The 16,119-nt window shown below is 40.8% G+C and overlaps 1 protein-coding gene across 1 annotated transcript in view; it reads left to right on the plus strand.

Annotated features, from left to right (window-relative positions):
* LOC101048424 (uncharacterized) overlaps positions 1-15,652 on the plus strand; it is a 33,934-nt gene extending 18,282 nt beyond the window's left edge. The window contains exons 2-4 of the mRNA XM_039465476.2: positions 237-363; positions 1,183-1,281; positions 14,049-15,652. Coding sequence (XP_039321410.1) covers positions 237-363; positions 1,183-1,281; positions 14,049-15,556 — 1,734 coding nt within the window. The 3' untranslated portion in view covers positions 15,557-15,652. The remainder of the gene's footprint in view (positions 1-236; positions 364-1,182; positions 1,282-14,048) is intronic.
* Positions 15,653-16,119: the final 467 nt, after the last annotated feature.

Below are 16,119 nucleotides of genomic sequence, written 5' to 3' on the forward strand. Positions count from 1 at the left end.
GACGGGGTTTCACCATGTTGACCAGGATGGTCTCGATCTCTTGACCTCGTGATCCACCCGCCTCGGCCTCCCAAAGTGCTGGGATTACAGGCTTGAGCCACCGCGCCCAACCTAAATTCAGTTATTTTTGTAAGTCAAAACCAATTGTCTTTACTCTCTCATTTCACCTTAACTCAAATAAGAAATTCTTCCCATGACCACTTGTTAAAATACATGTGTGTCTGTGTGTTTTTCAGGAGACACTGACATTTAGGGATGTGGCCATAGAATTCTCTCTGGAGGAGTGGCAATGCCTGAACCCTGCTCAGCAGAATTTATATAGAAATGTGATGTTAGAGAACTACAGAAACCTGGTCTTCTTGGGTGAGTATTAACTTTAATACACAATTATTACTATATCCTAAAAGTTTTATGTCTCTTTTTCTGTAGAATTTTTTATTTTGGTAATTTATGCTTTCTGTAAATGACTTTCTGATTTCTGTTTTAAGAAAATCTTGATGAATTTGTTTATGTAGAAAAGAATTTATTCAACATGTTTCATCTTGACCTGAACTTTCCACATTCCTTAGCTGACCTGTATCCTTTACTTTAGATTAATGATAATTCCTGAAATTTAGTGGCATAAAATATCTTTGCCCATATTTTAAACTCTATTTACCACCATCAATTTTTGATTCATAAGTACTAGGTAGTAAAATTAAGGACTTACAAATTTAAAATATTTTCTAAATATTCAGAGATGTCTCTCATTAATTAGTATTTGGGGATTAATTTTCTAGAATATTCTATTACATACTTTTTACTGAGCACAGTAGTAGGTTAGTAATTAGAGAATATAAGAATGATGAAGGCCGGGCGCGGTGGCTCAAGCCTGTAATCCCAGCACTTTGGGAGGCCGAGGCGGGTGGATCACGAGGTCGAGAGATCGAGACCATCCTGGTCAACATGGTGAAACCCCGTCTCTACTAAAAATACAAAAAAAATTAGCTGGGCATGGTGGCACGTGCCTGTAATCCCAGCTACTCAGGAGGCTGAGGCAGGAGAATTGCCTGAACCCAGGAGGCGGAGGTTGCGGTGAGCCGAGATCGCGCCATTGCACTCCAGCCTGGGTAACAAGAGCGAAACTCTGTCTCAAAAAAAAAAAAAAAAAAGAATGATGCATGTTATTTATTTTTAATAAAGCAGGTATTGCTGTCTCTAAGCAAAACACGATCACCTGTCTGGTGCAAGGAAAAGAGCCCTGGAATGTGAAGAGACATGAGATGGTGGCCAGACCCAACGGTAGGTGAAAGTGAATACAACAGACATCACAGATGACAGGTACAAAGGTTTAAAAAAAAAAAAAAAAGCCAGTTCTTACAACTTGATTTGGGAAGCTATGTTGAAAAGCAAATAGTTTTGGGAAGCCTGAGTATTTTGTTAAATTTTTTTCTCACATGGGGCATCTTTTGTCTTATGCTTTTAAATTCTCTGAAAATTCTACTTTTCCTTGGGTGACCTTCCTTCATTTCCAGTGAGAGCCAAAGTCCTCTTCACGGCATATTAGAGACTGTACAATCTGACTGCTTTTTAATTGTTTTTGGGGGACACACAAATATTTGCATAATTTTGAAAACCTCTATGTTAAACTATTAGTTCTCTTTTTGCATCGTGTCTGAAATGTGTGAGAATAGTGATTTCTGTTGCATTAGAGGCTTCTTTGTTAATTTTTCTGCATATTCCATTCTGTTTGTATTACTGTAGTCTTAAAATATAGTTTGAAATTGAAAATTATGCTGGGCATGGTGGCTTATGCTTGTGATCCCAGCAGTTTGGGAGGCCGAGGAGAGTGGTTCTGACTAACAAGGTGAAGCCCCGTCTCTGGTAAAAATGCAAAAATTATCCAGGTGTGGTGGCATGCCTGTAGTCCCAGCTAATTGGGAGGCTTAGGCGAATCACTTGAACCTGGAGGGCAGAGGTTGCAGTGAGCCGAGATGGTGCCATTGCCCTCTAGCCTGGGCAAAAAGAGCAAAACATCGTCTCAAAAAAATAAAATAAACAATAAATAAATAAAAAAGAAACGGTAAATTATGATGTTCCTCTGCTTTGTTCTTTTTTCTCAAGGATGATTTGGCTATTTAAGTTTATTGTAGTTTCTTAGAAATTTTAGAATTGTGTTTTCTATTACTATGGAAAAAAGTGCCAGTGGAATTTTGATAGGAAGTTTATTGAATGTATGGAATACTTATAATATGGCACTTTAACAATATTTATTCTTTCTTTTTTTTGTTTGTTTTTGTTTGAGATGGAGTTTCACTTATTTCCCAGGCTGTAGTGCAGTGGCGCAGTATGGGTCACCACAACTTCCATCTCCTGGGTTCAAGTGATTCTCCTGCCTCAGCCTCCTGAATAGCTGGGATTACAGGCATGCACCACCACGCCTGGCTAATTTTGTATTTTTACTAGAAACGGGGTTTCTTCTGTTGGTCATGCTGGTCTGGAATTCATGACCTCAGGTGATATGCCAGCCTCAGCCTCCCAAAGGGCCGAGATTACAAGAGTGAGCCACCACACCCAGCAATATTTATTCTTTCAATCCACAGACATAATTTTTTTTTTTTTCTTTGAGACATATTCTCTCTCTGTGACTCAGGCTTCAGTGCAATGGTGCAATCTTGGCTCACTGCAACCTCCGCTTCCCGAGTTAAAGTGACTCTCCTACCTCAGCCTCCCAAGTAGCAGGGATTACAGGCATGTGTCACCATGCTTGGCTAATTTTTATATTTTTAGTAGAGACAGGGTTTCACCATGTTGTCAAGGATGGTCTGTATCTCCAGACTTCATGATCCACCTGCCTCACCCTCCCAAAGTGCTGGGACTACAGGTGTGAGCCATCACACTCAGCTGACATAAAATATTTTTAAATTTAGTTTTGTCTTCTCTAATTTCTTTCATTAATATCTTTTTTTTTTTTTTTTTTTTTTTGAGACGGAGTTTCGCTCTTGTTACCCAGGCTGGAGTGCAATGGCACGATCTCGGCTCACCGCAACCTCCACCTCCTGGGTTCAGGCAGTTCTCCTGCCTCAGCCTCCTGAGTAGCTGGGATTACAGGCACACGCCACCACGCCCAGCTAATTTTTTGTATTTTGAGTAGAGACGGGGTTTCACCATGTTGACCAGGATGGTCTTAATCTCTCGACCTCGTGATCCACCCACCTCAGCCTCCCAAAGTGCTGGGATTACAGGCTTGAGCCACCGCGCCCGGCATCATTAATATCTTACATATTTCATTGCAAAGATTGTTCATCTTCTTGGTTAAATTTGTTCTCAGAAATTTATTATTTTAATGCTATTATAAATAAGATTGTGTTCTTTCTCTATTGTATCAGATATTTTGTGTTAAGTGTATGGAATCATAACTTCTATGTTAATTTTATATTTTGTTAAGTTACTGACTGTATTTATTAGTTTAGACAAATTTTAATGTATTGTTTATGGTTTTTTATATATAAGATCATATGATCCACAAACAGCAATTTTTACTTATTTCTCTTCAATTCCAATGGCTTTTTAAAAATGTTTTTGAGTAATTTTTGTGCCACACACTTTCAGTCCCACATTAAAATAGAAGCATTGACAGTGGGCACAATATGGTTTTTTATTGGTGTCTGTGAATTTGAAGGAGCAAGAACTCCTTAAGCTTTTATAAACTGGCTTCAGGAGGCAAAGGTCATTTTCTGTTGTGTCCCTAGAGTGATGGGATGCCCTCTGGGTTTGTAGTGGAGGGTTTGCAGCTTGGTCACAGGCTGCTGCGTCTGCACTAGGGTCCACCTTTAGGTGGCTTGTTACAAAGGGTTTGGGTAATTGTAATTTCCATTTTATTTTTGGACAGTTTGAATATCCTTCAGGACTTGATCTGTAGGACAGGTTTCTGCAGTTGGGTCCATATATAATGGCCCTTATATCAGCAGGTGAATGGGTATGGCTTTCACTGAGTGAGTACACAGAGTGGTCTCAGGTCACTGTGTGAATTTCTCTTTAGGCAAAAGTGGTAATGAAGTTTGGCTCAGAGATCTGGAACTGAGTTATTGAACTGCTTGAGGGGCCACAGTAAAAGCTGTGTGGCTGTAAATGGGTGTCTTCCTCCACGTCTCTGGTAGGGCAGAACCTCTCTCAGACTATAGCTGAGAGGAGGCTGTAATAATTACAGGGTTAACTTCAGAATTCTCAGTGGGATCAAGTTGGTTGGGCCACTTCTTGTTCTGTAGCCAAGAGCAGGTAGTTTCCCACCTGAATGAGGCCCTGTTCTCTGAAAAGAACACTCCTCAATCTTGGGCTTAAGCAGAGTTTCACAGTTCCCTCCCTAAATCTCAAAGGTCTCTTAAAGGCACTTACTTTGGAGGTGCAGTCTTGTTTAGTACCTGGGCTGGTCTGGAAATCCTGGCCTGCAGAAATTCTCCAACCTGAGTGTGCTACATAGTTGTCATTACAGATGTGAGCCATGATGCCTGGCTCTCTCATGAAGGCATTTTTTTCAGGGATTACTGAAAAATTGTTTTGCTGTAAAGAGGATAATCAAGTAGAGCACCTTTTATTTTTATTTTTATTTTGGAGATGGGAGTCTCATTCTGTCACCCAGGCTGGAGTGCAGTGGTATGACCTTGGCTCACTGCAATCTCCGCTTCCTGGCTTCAAGTGAGTTTCCTGCCTTATCCTCCTGAGTAGCTGGGATTACAGGTACATGCCACCATGCCTGGCTAATTTTTGCATTTTTTTTTTTTTTTTTTGAGACAGAGTTTCGCTCTTGTTTACCCAGGCTGGAGTGCAAAGGCGCGATCTTGGCTCACCGCAACCTCCGCCTCCCAGGTTCAGGCAATTCTCCTGCCTCAGCCTCCTGAGTAGCTGGGATTACAGGCACGTGCCACCATGCCCAGCTAATTTTTTTGTATTTTTAGTAGAGACGGAGTTTCACCATGTTGGCCAGGACGGTCTCGATCTCTTGACCTCGTGATCCACCCGTCTCGGCCTCCCAAAGTGCTGGGAGTACAGGATTGAGCCACCGCGCCCGGCCTAATTTTTGCATTTTTAATAGAGATGGGGTTTCACCTTGTTGGTAAGGCTGGTCTCGAACTCCTGACCTCGTTATCCACCTACCTCAGCCTCCCAAAGTGCTGGGATTACAGGCATGAGCCACCATGCCCGGCACCACATTTTCTTTATCCAGTCTATTATAGATGGGCATTTGAGTTGATTCCACATCTTTGCTATTGTGAATTGTGCTGCAGTGAAGATACACATCCATGTATCTTTATAATAGAATGATTTATATTCCTTTGGTATATACCCAGTAATGGGATTGCTGGGTTCAATAGTATGTCTGGTTTTAGGTCTTAGAGCAGGCGTCCCCAAACTTTTTACACAGGGGGCCAGTTCACTGTCCCTCAGACCGTTGGAGGGCCGCCACATACTGTGCTCCTCTCACTGACCACCAATGAAAGAGGTGCCCCTTCCTGAAGTGCAGCGGGGGCTGGATAAATGGCCTCAGGGGGCTGCTTGCAGCCCGCGGGCCATAGTTTGGGGATGCCTGTCTTAGAGGAATCGCCATACTGGCTTTCACAGTGGTTGAATTAATTTATATTCCCACCAAAAGTGTAAAAGCATTTCTGTTTCTCCATAGCCTCACCAACACTGTTGTTTCTTGACTTTTTAATAATCACCATTCAGACTGGCGTGAGATGGTATCTCATTGTGATTCTGATTTGCATTTCTTTAATAATCACTAACGTTGAAAGTTTTTTTCATGTTTATTGGCCACATAAATGTCTTCTTTTCGAAAGTGTTTATTCTTGTTATTTGCTCACTTTCCAATGGGGTTGTTTTATTCTTGTAGATTTGTTTAAGTTCTTTGTAGACGCTGGATATTAACCTTTGTCAGATGGATAGACTGCAAAAATGTGCTTTCGTTCTGTAGATTGTCTGTTCATTCTTCTGATAATTTCTTTTGCTGTGCAGAGCTTTTTAGTTTAATTAGATCCCATTTTTCAATGTTTGCTTCTGTTGCAGTTGCTTTCATCATAAAATCTTTGCCTATGCCTATGTCCTGAATGGTATTGCCTAGATTTTCTTCTAGGGTTCTTGTAGTTTTGAGTTTCAGATTTAAGCCTTCAGTTCATCTTTAGTTAATTTTTGTATAGGTGGATGAAAGGGGTCCAGTTTCAGCTTTCCGCATGTGGCTAGCCAGTTGTCCCAGTACCATTTATTAAAAGGGAATCCTTTTCCCATTGCTTGTTTTTGTCAGGTTTTTCAAAGATCAGATGGTTGTAGTTATGGAATCTTATTTCTGAGTTCTCTATTCTGTTCCATTGGTCTCTGTATCTGTTTTTACAACAGTTCCAGGCAGCTTTGGTTACTACAGTCTCGTAGTATACTTTTAGGTTGGATATCATGATGCCTTCAGCTTTGTTCCTTTTGCTTAGGATTCTCTTGGCTATATGGGGTCTTTTGGGGTTTCATATGAATTTTAAAATATTTTTTTTCTAATTCTGCGAAGAATGTTAATGGTAGTTTAGTCTGAATAGCATTGAAGCTATAAATCACTTTGAGCAATATGGCCATCTGTACAATATTGATTCTTTCTGTCTTTTTTTATTTGGGTCCTCTCTGATTTTCTTGCACTGTGATTTGCAGTTCTCCTTGAAGAGGTCCTTTGCTCCCCTTGTTCGCTGTACTCCGTGGTACTTTATCCTCTTTGTAGAAATTGTGAATGAGAGTTTATTCGTAGTTTGGCTCTCTGCTTGTTTATTGTTGGCATATTGCAATGCTTGTGTTTTTTTGCACATTGATTTTGTATCTCAATACTTTCCTGAAGTTGCTTATTAGATGAAGAAGCTTTTGGGCTGAGACAATGGGGCTTTCTAGATCTAGGATCATGTCGTCTGCAGAGACAGTTTGACTTCCTATTTGAATATCACTTATTTCTCTTGCCTGATTTCCCTGTCAGAACTTCCAATACTATGTTAAATAGGAGTGCTGAGAGGGCATCCTTGTCTGGTGCCAGTTTTCAAGGCAAATATTTTCAGCTTTTTCCCTTTTAGTTTGATACTGGCTGTGGATTTGTCATAGATAGTTCTTACTATTTTGAGGTATGTTCCATGAATACCTAGCTTATTGAGAGTGTTGTTTTTTTTTTTTTTGAGACAGAGTTTCGCTCTTGTGTTACCCAGGCTGGAGTGCAATGGCACGATCTAGGCTCACCGCAGCCTCCGCCTCCTGGGTTCAAGCAATTCTCCTCACTCAGCCTCCTGAGTAGCTGGGATTACAGGCACATGCCACCATGCCCAGCTAATTTTTTGTATTTTTAGTAGAGACGGGGTTTCACCATGTTGACCAGGATGGTCTCGATCTCTCGACCTCGTGATCCACCCGCCTCGGCCTCCCAAAGTGCTGGGATTACAGGCTTGAGCCACCGCGCCCGGCCTTATTGAGAGTTTTTAACATGAAGGGATGTTGAATTTGGTCAAAGGCCTTGCATCTATTGAGATAATCGTATGGCTTTTGTCTTTAGATCTGTTTATGTGATGAATTAGGTTCGTTAATTTTTATATGTTGAACCAGCCTTGCATCCTGGGAATAAAGCTAACTTGATTGTGGTAGATAGTCTTTTTCATGTGCTGTTGGATTCAGTTTGCTAGTATTTTATTGAGAAATTTTGCATTGATGTTTATTGGGGATATTGGCTTGAAGTTTATTTTATTTTTTTAAATTTCTGCCAGGTCTTGATATCAGGATGATGCTGGTTTTATAGAATGAGTTAGGAAGAGGCAGCAGCCAGGCGTGGTGGCTCACACCTGTAATCATAGCACCTTGGAGGCTGAGGCAGATGGATCACGAGGTCAGGAGATTGAAGCCATCTTGGCTAACATATGAAACTTGTCTCTACTAAAAATATGAAAAATTAGCCAGGCGTGGTGGCACATGCCTAGCGTCCCAGGTAATCAGGAGGCTGAGGCAGGAGAATTGCTTGAACCCAGGAGGCAGAGGCTGCAGTGAGCCAAAATCACACCACTGCAGTCCAGTCTGGGCAACAGAGCGAGACTCCTTTCTTTTAAAAAAAAAAAAAAAGAGTCCCCTCCTTTTCTATCATTTGCAATAGTTTCAGAAGAAATGGTACCAGTTTCTCTTTGTACCTCTGGTAGAATTCAGCTATAAATTCATCTGGTCCTGGACTTTGTTTAGTTGGTAGGCTATTTACTGCCTCTGTTTCAGAACTTGTTATTGGTCTTTTCAGGGATTTGACTTCTTTCTGGTTCAGTCTTGAAAGGATGGATGGGTCCAGGAATTTATTACGTGATTTCTTCTAGATTTTTCAATTTATGTGCATACAGGTATTTACAGCATTTTCTGAAGGTTGTTTTTACCTTATGGAGTCGGTGGTGATATCCCTTTATCATTTTTTATTATCTATTTCATTCTTCTCTTTTTTTTTTTTTTTTCAGACGGAGTTCCACTCTTGTTACCCAGGCTGGAATGCAATGGCACGATATCGGCTCACTGCAACCTCCGCCGGCTGGGTTCAAGCAATTCTCCTGCTCAGCCTCCCGAGTAGCTGCGACTACAGGCGCACGCCGCTGTGCTCAGCCAATTTTTTGTATGTTTAGTAGAGACGGGGTTTGACCATGTTGACCAGGATGGTCTCGATATCTTGACCTCGTGATCCACCTGCCTCGTGATCCACCCACCTCGGCCTCCCAAAGTGCTGGGATTATAGGCGTGAGCCATCACGCCTGGCCATTCTTCTCTTTTTATTAGTCTAGCTAGCAGCCTATTAATTTCATTAAAAAAACAAAACAAAACAAAACAAAAACCAGTTCCGGCTGGATGCAGTGGCTCACGCCTGTAATCCCAGTACTTTGGGAGGCTGAGGCGGGCAGATCACGAGATCAAGAGATTGAGACCATCCTGGCCAACATGATGAAACCCCGTCTCTACTAAAAATACAAAAATTATTAGGTGGGCATGGTAGTGTGTGCCTGTAGTCCCAGCTGCTCAGGAGGCTGAGGCAGGAAAATTGCTTGAGCCTGGGAGGTGGAGATTGAAGTGAGTCGAGATTGTGCCACTGAACTTCCACCTGGCGACAGAGCGAGACTCTGTCTAAAAAAAAAAAAAAAGGAAAAGCCGGGCGCGGTGGCTCAAGCCCGTAATCCCAGCACTTTGGGAGGCTGAGGCGGGTGGATCACGAGGTCAGGAGATCGAGACCATTCTGGTCAACACGGTGAAACCCCGTCTCTACTAAAAATACAAAAAAAAATTAGCTGGGCATGGTGGTGCGTGCCTGTAATCCCCGATACTCAGGAGGCTGAGGCAGGAGAATTGCCTGAACCCAGGAGGCGGAAGTTGCGGTGAGCCGAGATCGTGCCATTGCACTCTAGCCTGGGTAACAAGAGTGAAACTCCGTCTCAAAAAAAAAAAGTTCATGTTAATTGAATTTTTCTTTTTTTTTTTTTTTTTAAGAGATTTTTCGTCTCTGTGTCCTTCACTTCCACTCTGAATCTGGTTACTTCCTGTCTTCTGCTAGAAGGTTTGTTTGCTCTTGGTCTTCTCATTCTTTTAGTTGGAATGTTAGGGTGTCCATTTGAGATCTTTCTAGGTTTTTTTTTTTTTTTTTTTTTTTGGAGACAGAGTGTCGCTCTTGTTACCCAGGCTGGAGTGCAATGGCACGATCTCGGCTCACCGCAACCTCCGCCTCCTGGGTTCAAGCAATTCTCCTGCCTCAGCCTCCTGAGGAGCTGGGACTACAGGCACGCGCCACCATGCCCAGCTAATTTTTTGTATTTTTAGTAGAAACGGGGTTTCACCACGTTGACCAGGATGGTCTCGATCTCTCGACCTCGTGATCCACCCGCCTCGGCCTCCCAAAGTGCTGGGATTACAGGCTTGAGCCACCGCGCCCGGCTCTTTCTAGGTTTTTGATGTTGGTATTTAGTGCTATAAATTTCCTCCTTAACACTACTTTTGCTGAGTTCTAGAGATTATGATACAATGAATGTCTCTTCATTCTCATTGTTTTCAAATAATTTCTTTATTTGTTTTTTTTTTTTTTTCGAGATGGAGTTTCGCTCTTGTTACCCAGGCTGGAGTGCAATGGCGCGATCTCAGCTCACCGCAACCTCCGCCTCCTGGGTTCAGGCAATTCTCCTGCCTCAGCCTCCTGAGTAGCTGGGATTACAGGCACGCGCCACCATGCCCAGCTAATTTTTAGTATTTCTAGTAGAGACTGGGTTTCACCATGTTGACCAGGATGGTCTCGATCTCTTGACCTTGTGATCCACCCGCCTCGGCCTCCCAAAGTGCTCGGATTACAGGCTTGAACCACCGCACCCGGCCTATTTGTTTTTTGTTTGTTTGTTTGTTTGTTTGTTTGTTTTAATGGAGTTTTGCTCTGGTTGCCCAGGCTGGAGTGCAGTGGCATTATCTCGGCTCACTGTAACCTGCATCTCCCAGTTTCAAGTGATTCTCTAGCCTTAAACTCCTGAGTAGCTGGAATTACAGGTGCCCACAACCACATCCAGCTAAGTTTTTTGTATTTTTAGTGGAGACGGTGTATCACCATGTTGGCCAGGCTGGTCTCAAACTCCTGACCTCAGGTGATCTGCCCACCTTAGCCTCCCAAAGTGTTGGATGGAGTGAGCCACCATGCCCAGCCAAAGCATAAAGCACCCAGTATTCCCAGGTGGTCTCACATCTAAATCTCAGCAAGGCCCAACCCTGCTTAGATAGAGAAATCAGGTGTGATCAGAAGGGTGTAGGCATAGATGCCCGCCGCTGATTTTATTATTTAGCCAGAAGTCGTTCAGGAGCCGGTTGCTCAACTTCTATGTAGTTGTGTTGTTTTGAGTGAGTTTCTTACTTTTGAGGTGTTTTTTGTTTTGCTTTTTTTGGAACAGTGTCTTGTTCTGTCACCCAGGCTGGAGTGCAGTGGCATGGTCTTGGCCCACTGCTACTTCTGCCTCCTGGCTTCAAGTGATTCTTGTGCCTCAGTCTCCTGGGCAGCTGCGACTACAGGCATGTGTCACCCTTCTCAGCTAACTTTTTGTATTTTTGGTAGAGATGGGGTTTCACCATGTTGGCCAGGCCGATCCCAACCTCGTGACCTCGAGTGATCCACCCACCTCAGCCTCTTAAAGTGCTTGGATTACAGGTATGAGCCATCATGCCTGGTGAGTTTCTTACTCTTGTGTGGTTTTTTTGTTGTTGTTGTTGTTGTTTTGAGACAGAGTTTTGCTCTTGTTACCCAGGCTGGAGTGCAATGGCGCGATCTCGGCTCACCGCAACCTCCACCTCCTGGGTTCAGGCAATTCTCCTGCCTCAGCCTCCTGAGTAGCTGGGATTACAGGCACACGCCACCATGCCCAGCTGATTTTTTGTATTTTTAGTAGAGACAGGGTTTCACCATGTCGACCAGGATGGTCTCGAACTCTCGACCTCATGATCCACTCGCCTCGGCCTCCCAAAATGCTGGGATTACAGGCTTGAGCCACCGCGCCCGGCTACTCTTATGTTTTAATTTGATTTCTCTGCAGTCTGAGAGACTGTTATGATTTCAGTTCTTTTGCATTTACTGAGAAGTGTTTTACTTCCAAGTATGTGATCAATATGTATATTTAACTGCCATGTGCACCTTAGAAGAATGTGTATTGTGGTGTTTGTGGCTAGAAAGTTCTGTAGATATCTATCAGATCCATTTGACTCACAGCTGAGTTCAAGTCTTGAATACTCTTGTTACTTTTCTGTCTCACGGATCTGTCTAATATTAACAGTGGGATTTTAAAAGTCTCTCACTATTATTATGTGAGAGTCTAAGTCTCTTTGTAGGTCTCTAAGCAAGTGTTTTATGAATCTGGGTGCTGCTTGAATTGATCTCTTTACTATTATGTAATGGATTTTTTTTTTTTTGATGTTCATTGATTTAAAATTTGTCTTGTCAGAAATTATGATTGCAACCCCTGCTTTTTTATGCTTTTATTTACTTTGTAAATTTTCCTTCATTCATTTACTTTGAGCCTGTGTTTGTCTTTTCATGTCAAATGGGTCCCTTGAATACAGCATACATATGGATCATAAATGTATCCAGCTTGCCCTTCTGTGTGTTTCAATTGAGGCATTCAGTCTATTCCATTTAAGGCTGATATTGTTATATGTGGTTTTGATTCTGTCCAAATGGTGCTAGCTGCTTATCTTGAAAAGTTGTTGATGTAGTTGTTTTATACTGTCATCGATTTTGTACTTAAGAGTGTTTTTGCAATGGCTGGTAATGTTTTTTTTTCTTCCCATATTTAGTGCTTCTTTCTAGAGCTCTAGCAAGGCAGGCCTGGTGGTGATGTATTCCTTCAGCATTTGCTTATCTGAAAATAGTTTTATTTTTCTTCACTTATGAAGACTTAGTATTGTTACTTTGTTTTATTTGCTTCTTGTGTCTTTGTTCTTCATTCTTTTTTTTTTTGTCTTTGTATTTTTTTATACTTGATATGCTTTTACTTCTTTTTTATTTCGTGTTGTGTATCTATGCAGATATATTCTTGGTGGTACCTTGGGGATTACATAAAGCCTCTAAAAGATACAAAAATCTATGTTAATCTGGTGAAAATGAACTTCAGTTGCATTCAAAATTTTTTACTTATTATATCTGCCCTCAAATTTGTCATTGATATTGCTAATTATATATATATCATGTTGTATATTCATTAATAAATGTTTATACTGATTTATATCCTTTTACCTTTCAAATTTTAGAGAATAACTAAAAATGTTTTTGCACCATTATTATAATGCTAAGAAATTCCATTTTTGTGTATGTACATTTTTTTCCCAGAAAATAAGGTATTTTATACAATTATGTGTTATTTTGTTGAATCATGTTATTTTCAGTAAAAGCAACTGCTGCCGGGCGTGGTGGCTCAAGCCTGTAATCCCAGCACTTTGGGTGGCCGAGGCGGGTGGATCACGAGGTCGAGAGATTGAGACCATCCTGGTCAACATGGTGAAACCCCGTCTCTACTAAAAATACAAAAAATTAGCTGGGCATGGTGGCGCGTGCCTGTAATCCCAGCTACTCAGGAGGCTGAGGCAGGAGAATTTCCGGAACCCAGGAGGCGGAGGTTTCGGTGAGCCGAGATCGCCCCATTGCACTCCAGCCTGGGTAACAAGAGCAAAACTCCGTCTCAAAAAAAAAAAAAAAAAAAAAAGCAACTGCTTTCAGCTCCTTTTATATTTAGGGCATATGAATTGCAATATAATTTTTCAGAATTTGGTTGTGTTTTAAGGTCTTTTTAAAAAAAATTATTTGGCAGGATAGATATGCTGATGGTATTATTCTCACTCAATAGCTATTTTTATCAAGATGTTGACTATGTCACACAGTTTCTTTGTGGCCTGCACAGTATTATTCTCACTTGATAGCTATTTTCTTCAGGATGTTGACTGTATTACACAGTTTCTTTGTGGCCTTCACAGTTTTGTTGACAGTTCACCACCTATCTCATAAGACTATGCTTGTAAGTGACACATCATTTTTATCTTGCAGCTCCATTCTCTTTTCTGTGACTTTTGAAATTGTTCTTATATATATGTTTGTTATAAATATCTTTGTGTGTATCCTAGTTGGTTTGTTGAGCCTCTTTATTTTGACATTTTTTTCTTTCTGAATTTTTTTTTTTTTTTGAGACGGAGTTTCGCTCTTGTTGCGCAGGCTGGAGTGCAATGGCGTGATCTCGGTTCACCACAACCTCCGCTTCTCAGGTTGAAGTGATTTTCCTGCCTCAGCCTCCCTAGTAGCTGGGACTACAGGCATGGGCCACTACGCTCACCTAATTTTGTATGTTTAGTAGAGACAGGGTTTCTCCATGTTGGTCAGGCTGGTCTCAAATTCCTGACCTCAGGTGATTTGCCTGCCTTGGTCTCCCAAAGTGCTGGGATTACAGGCATCAGCTACCTTTATAACATAGGTTAGATTTGTAAAGTATGTTTATCTAAGTGTAGTTAGTTTAACAATTTATTCTTTTTATTTCTTTCAGCTATGTGTTCTTATTTTCCCAAATACCTTTGGCCAGAGCAAGACATAAAAGATTCTTTTCAACAAGTGATACTGAGAAGATATGGAAAATGTGGACATGAGAATTTACAGTTAAGAAAAGGCTGTGAAAGTGTGGTGGATGAATGTAAGGTGCACAAAGAAGGTTATAATGAACTCAACCAGTGTTTGACAACTACCCAGAGCAAAATATTTCAATGTGATCAATATGTGAAAGTCTTTCATAAATTTTTAAATTCAAATAGACATAATATAATACAGACTAGAAAGAAACCTTTCAAATGTGAAAAATGTGACAAATCATTTTGCATGCTTTTACACCTAAGTCAACATCAAAGAGTTCATACGGGGGAGAATTTTTACCAATGTGAAGAACATGGCAAAGCCTCCAAGTGGTTCTCAGCCATTACTGGTCACAAGAGAATTCATATTGGAGAGAAACCCTTCAAATGCAAAGAATGTGGCAAAGCTTTTAAGCATTCCTCAACCCTTATTACACATAAAAGAATTCATACTGGAGAGAAACCCTACAAGTGTAAAGAATGTGGCAAAGCCTTTAATGAGCCTTCAAACCTTACTACACATAAGTTGATTCATACTGGAGAGAAACCCTACAAATGTGAAGAATGTGGCAAAGCCTTTAACCAGTCCCCACTACTTACTGCACATAGGATAATTCATACCGGAGAGAAACCTTACAAATGTGAAGAATGTGGCAAAGGCTTTAACTGGTCCTCAACCCTTACTAAACATAAAAGAATTCATACTGGAGAGAAACCCTACAAATGTGAAGAATGTGGCAAAGCCTTCAATGAGTCTTCAAACCTTAGTACACATAAGATGATTCATACCGGAGAGAAACCCTACAAATGTGAAGAGTGTGGCAAAGCTTTTAATCGGTCTTCAATCCTTACTACACATAAGAGAATTCACACTGGAGAGAAACCCTATAAATGTGAAGACTGTGGCAAAGCTTTTAATCGGTCCTCAAACCTTACTAAACATAAGATAATTCATACTGGAGAGAAACCTTACAAATGTGAAGAATGTGGCAAAGCTTTTAATCGGTCTTCAATCCTTACTGCACATAAGAAAATTCACACTCGAGGGAAACCCTACAAATGTGAAGACTGTGGCAAAGCTTTTAAACGGTCCTCAACTCTCACTAAACATAAGATAATTCATACTGGAGAGAAACCTTACAAATGTGAAGAATGTGGCAAAGCTTTTAATCGGTCCTCAATCCTTACTACACATAAGAAAATTCACACTCAAGGGAAACCCTACAAATGTGAAGACTGTGGCAAAGCTTTTAACCGGTCCTCAAACCTTATTAAACATAAGATAATTCATACTGGAGAGAAACCTTACAAATGTGAAGACTGTGGTAAAGCCTTTAACCAATCATCAACGCTTACTAAACATAGGAAAATTCATACTAGAAAGAAACCTTACAACTATGAAGAATGTGGCAATGCTTTTAGTCCTTGAACCTTATTAAACAAATAATTCATACTGGAGAGAAACTCTACAAATGTGAAGAATGTGGCAAAGCTTTTAACCAGTTCTCAAGTCTTACTAAGTATTAAATTCATACTGTACAGAAATCCTACAAGTGTGAAAAACATGGCAAAGCCTTTAATGAGCCCTCAATTATTAACAGACATAACATAATTTATACTAGAAAGAAACTCTACAAAGCAGAAATACTTGACGGTGCTTTTGACGACACCTCAAACTTTTCTAATCATAAAAGAAATTATCGTGGTGAGAAATCCTAGAAATCTGAAGAATGAGACAAGGCCTTTAAATAGTTGTCATACTTGATTTGGGTAAGATAATTTATACTAGAAAAAAGGCCTACATGTGTGAACAGTGTGGTAAAACTTGTAACCAATGTTCACACCTTATTGTACAGGAAAGCATTTATACTTGAGATAAATTATAGAAAGACTGAAAAATCCATTTTTATATCTTACTCATGTCTTACTTGCTCACATCTCACACCACATGCTCATATCTTAACACCAGAGAATTCCTACTTAATAAAAGCA

This window comes from Saimiri boliviensis, chromosome 14 (genome assembly GCF_048565385.1).
Source record: "Saimiri boliviensis isolate mSaiBol1 chromosome 14, mSaiBol1.pri, whole genome shotgun sequence".
Lineage (NCBI taxonomy): Eukaryota > Metazoa > Chordata > Mammalia > Primates > Cebidae > Saimiri > Saimiri boliviensis.